At 30.8% G+C, this 4,167-nt stretch overlaps 1 protein-coding gene across 2 annotated transcripts; it reads right to left on the bottom strand.

Annotated features, from left to right (window-relative positions):
* Nucleotides 1-364: 364 nt before the first annotated feature.
* On the bottom strand, nt 365-3,358 carry LOC121127938 (circadian clock-controlled protein daywake). 2 transcript variants are annotated; one of them, XM_040723524.2, is made up of 3 exons: nt 3,063-3,358; nt 2,622-2,990; nt 365-1,155 (listed from the first exon to the last, which is right to left on the bottom strand). In XM_040723524.2, exons 2-3 carry the CDS (start codon nt 2,898-2,900, stop codon nt 649-651), a joined length of 786 nt encoding a protein of 261 aa, XP_040579458.1. In that variant the 5' UTR covers nt 2,901-2,990; nt 3,063-3,358; the 3' UTR covers nt 365-648. The 2 variants fall into 2 exon arrangements, with proteins under 2 accessions (XP_040579458.1, XP_040579459.1); XM_040723525.2 differs by having other exon boundaries at nt 2,622-3,008; nt 3,063-3,271.
* Between the last annotated feature and the right edge of the window lie 809 nt (nt 3,359-4,167).

Raw genomic sequence — 4,167 nt, 5'->3', positions numbered from 1 at the left:
ATGGGTTATTCTGTCCAGGGCTATGTTGAATCTTAAATAAATTAAACTCTCTTATTCTGCACATCTAGAAGACAATCACCAACTAGCCAAGGAAGTACTACCTCATCAACACTTGACAACTTAAATATTTTTGAAAAATGTGCTGATTTGATCTTAACACCTTTTATAGATTTAATCTATAGCCTTATTGTTTTTGTAGTTTTAAATGTCGAAACAAGGATGTTATCGAACAAATTTGACTTGACTTGATTTGTAATGATTGCTAACTACTAAGTTTGATTAAATTGCAAAAGGTTTTCATTAAATCTATATATACTCGTATATATTTATGGGATTTAAAATCAATAAAATAACACACTTTGAGTGAAATAATACTAAATGCAACAAATATAATATGATATCAGACTTGAATACAAAAATTTATAGCAATAATTTACAATTATTCTAATTGCACAATGACAAAAAACAAAAACAAAAAAAAAGAAGAGCATCCTAAAACAATTCAAACTTAAAACAGCCAATTACATTATTTCTTCTATGTATGTAAAATAAAAATCTTATAAATAATAAAAAATCTCTTATAAAGTACTAAATAATTATATAAATATTTTTGTGCAATAATGTGTTTAATGTGTATACATTCAGACCTTAGCTGGAAATTCGAGAGTGGATATTATCAATTAAATCATCCGCTGGGAGTTGTGAAAAAGCATCATTTAAAACCCGTTCGATGATTGTGATCATTTTCCCCTTAATTTGAGGTTTAATTTCCCGGAGAATCACATCCGAGTTTTCATTCAAGAACTTATTCACGGTCTCTGCAAACAATTGCTCTGCTCCTCCGAACAAGTTCTCCATATTCACAAAAATGCTGTTAATATCAAAGTCAATACTTGTGTTCTGAATAGAGAGAATCTTCCTATTAAGAGCATTTTCCACAACGACAATCTCCGCTCCTCCACTCCCGGTAACACCACCAAGCCTGGACTTAAATGGACCTCTTCCACTTATGGGGAAAACAAAAATCTTACCCTGGATGTTATAATTACCAAAAATACTTATTTTGGGCACATATATTTCCAATGAGAGAGTTTGACTCTTTGCATCAACAGAAATGGAGCGAGTCTGGAATTCTGAGAGCCCAGTAACAACAACCTTAAAAATAAAAAATCTTTTAGCAATTAAGGCATTCAACATATTTCATACTATGATGCAACGAGACTATTAACGTTCAAATATAATTTGTTTTTGATTGTATATGTATATATATTGTAAAATACTAAAACACAAAGGGATTATCATCAAGTTTTCGCAATAATAATGTTCAATTATTATTAAAAGAAAAAAAACATAAATTACTTAATCACTACGAGTGAAATTTCATTCGAGATTGTTAAATTGAATAACAATTGATTCTTTTCGTATTGAGATTCTTCTTGTATAATTACATACATATATCGTAAGGGCTGAACAGCCACACTAGCCTTTTAGCTTATGGCTAATTAAAAAAACAATCAGGGTAGTGCAGGGTGGCCTGTATCGAGTCTGTTTGTCTACATAATCCTTATCTTATGTAGTATGAATTGTGTTCTGTACTCCCAATATTTACCTTATTTTAAAACATAAGTACCTCGATACTAACCCTGTAAAAATGATCCAATATTTGTGGTATTCTGGGCTAGTAATTGTTTACTAGACACTTGTAAAAAAAAATTACTAGTCTTCTTGGCTAGTGGCTAATTTTAACGACAGTAGAGCACTGTATATAGGGATATTATATACTCAATTATGTATAAAAAGAGAGTACAGCTTCTACAAAATGACCTTCAATGATGTCTCATTCAAAGGGTGGAGTAGGCCATTGACGGACAACGACCTCATCTCAAATTCATGAGATAATTGAATCCCTCCCAGTTCAAATATTTGTAATGTTCCTTTACAAATCAAATGAAGATGATTTGGTAACGGGTTCAAGGTCTTGAGTTCTGCAATGACTTTTGTGAAGTATGTTTTGGATGATAAATATGTACATCTACTTATGATCATAGGGATTGATCAAAGAGTGGTTTTTTGTTTGACTTGAAAACAACTTCCTTTGTAATGCCCCTCCCCATTCAAGCAACGTGAATAAAAAGTTTTATTTTAATTGTCGAAAAGATTTTGCTCTTAAAATAAGTAAAGAAACAAAAAAAAAACAGAACAAAGAAATGCAGATTATATATATCAATGAAAAATATTATTTTAGAAAAAATCAAGGACACCTCTGTTAGTTTCTTCATCTCTTTTTTAAGTCTGAAAACCAACAAAACTTTCCCTTGTTCACGTATCTACACATTTATGCCTACATGGTTACTATGAATATTTTGCTAAATCCTCTCTCTAAGATCCTGCATTAAACCAAAGAAGATGTGTATAAAAAGATAGAGAGGTAGAGAGATTTAAAGTAATGATGTACGAAATATGTACATATAATATTTTATAGAAAAATCAAGTATTTCAATTTCACTTTCCAATCAGGCATGAAGAAAAAGGAAGAAGTCTTACCCAATCAAGAATATGGGTACACTGTATATATATACCAAATATAGGGGTTTTATAAGTAATAAGAAAAACAGTCTTACTTGGGACAACACACTATCAACAACAATGGGCTCCAGCTTCCTCAAAAAGTGTAGATTTTCGATATGAAGAGGCTCAGAAGAATTCAATCCGAGTTCAGGTATACCCACAGGCATGAGCCGTCTCAGTTCTTCTAGAGTTTTACGAAGACAGGCATCTAACTCCTGCTGTTTTGTACATGATGCTAGATTCGAAGCAAAGTTCGTGGACGCACTCACAAATGTTGATATTGTGGAGATCCAGAATACAAGATGAGTAGGATTAAATTTGGGTCTTAGCATAGTTGTTGCTGAAGTTGAACTATGTAGGTCTTAATGATAAATAGGTTGATTGAAGAATGTTCTATGATGCGATAGACCCTCTCCGAATGACTGACACAAAGATGAATTCTCAAATTGATTTTATAAATAAAAAAATTAGGGAGAAAAAAAAATAACACTTACAGATTGACTCACGCACTTCATCAAAACCAATATTTGGTGCTTTGTTAGCGGCCGTATTTGAATAGGAGTAACAATATTATTTATGTGAGTACAACCACACTCCGTTCATTTTAATGGCGCGCATTTTTCTTTCATCTGCCTGTCATGGTCTGTGGTTATTACCTCTTTCTCTAGTATACGAAGAATTTGACATTCTAAATATATACTGTGCACCTTAATGAAAATCTATTTTTGATTCGTTGTATAGACGATTCCAAAAAAGGAAACCGGTATGGAAACTGCAACATAGTTCTACTAATAACCCTCGTTAATTTCTGTTAAAAAAGAAGAAAAAAAATACATTATATAGGTATGGAAATACGTCATCAATTCGCGTATTTTTAAAGTCTCCTTGACGAGATTTTCGTTTCCTGCTTTACTCTAATGAAACTAAGAAAAAAATAAAATTCCAAGAAATTTTTGCTTGCTTGTTTTTCCGTCGAAATGAGTATTTGGTACCCTTGTTACATATGTGTACATTCTTTATTTATTTTCACTTTCAAAACATTATGATTCATTGGAAGAGTCCATGTTATCTCGTCCATGAAATGAATAATTATTTTTTTTGTATCTCATGACTTTTATGATAAAGTCTACAAGGGCATAGAACAAAAACATGAAATGACTGGAGATATGAAAATGCTTACATACTATAATATAATAATATATATTATTGAGAATCATGCCTATCAAATTAGCTCAAATATCAAGGTAAACCTGTAATAAACTACATTTCCCAAACTTACATCATGAACACTATTTAGAGTTTTAAGTTTATCTTTTTTCAATAAATAAAAATCCATTTTTAATATTGTATATGTATAATTTATGAGGATGCAGAAACTTTGCAATAAAAAAGTATCTTAAAATTTATTCAGAAAAGTGGTTTTCAAATTTAATTTGTTTACTATTTAAAACCTGAGAAAAAATTTAGCAAAATTTTTCAATCGATTTAATTCCATTTTTTGAGTAATATGTTGGATGATTTATTTTGATCATGTGATTGCATCATAAATAAACTTTGTTTTGTGGAGTTTTTGTTTGGAATCGCCCATCAAAGGAGTGA

Source organism: Lepeophtheirus salmonis, chromosome 13 (assembly GCF_016086655.4).
Source record: "Lepeophtheirus salmonis chromosome 13, UVic_Lsal_1.4, whole genome shotgun sequence".
Classification (NCBI taxonomy): Eukaryota; Metazoa; Arthropoda; class Copepoda; order Siphonostomatoida; family Caligidae; genus Lepeophtheirus; species Lepeophtheirus salmonis.
Note: the sequence above shows the minus strand (reverse complement) of the source record. Positions and strands in the feature narration are given on the sequence as shown.

What these genes read in the sequence shown, in the direction of transcription:
- LOC121127938 (XM_040723524.2), bottom strand. Translation starts at nt 2,900, where the DNA reads ATGCTAAGACCCAAATTTAATCCTACTCATCTTGTATTCTGGATCTCC. An exon ending in TTGATAGTGTGTTGTCCCAA is followed by an intron (nt 1,156 to 2,621) that starts GTAAGACTGTTT and finishes TTTATTTTTAAG; the next exon opens with GTTGTTGTTACTGGGCTCTC.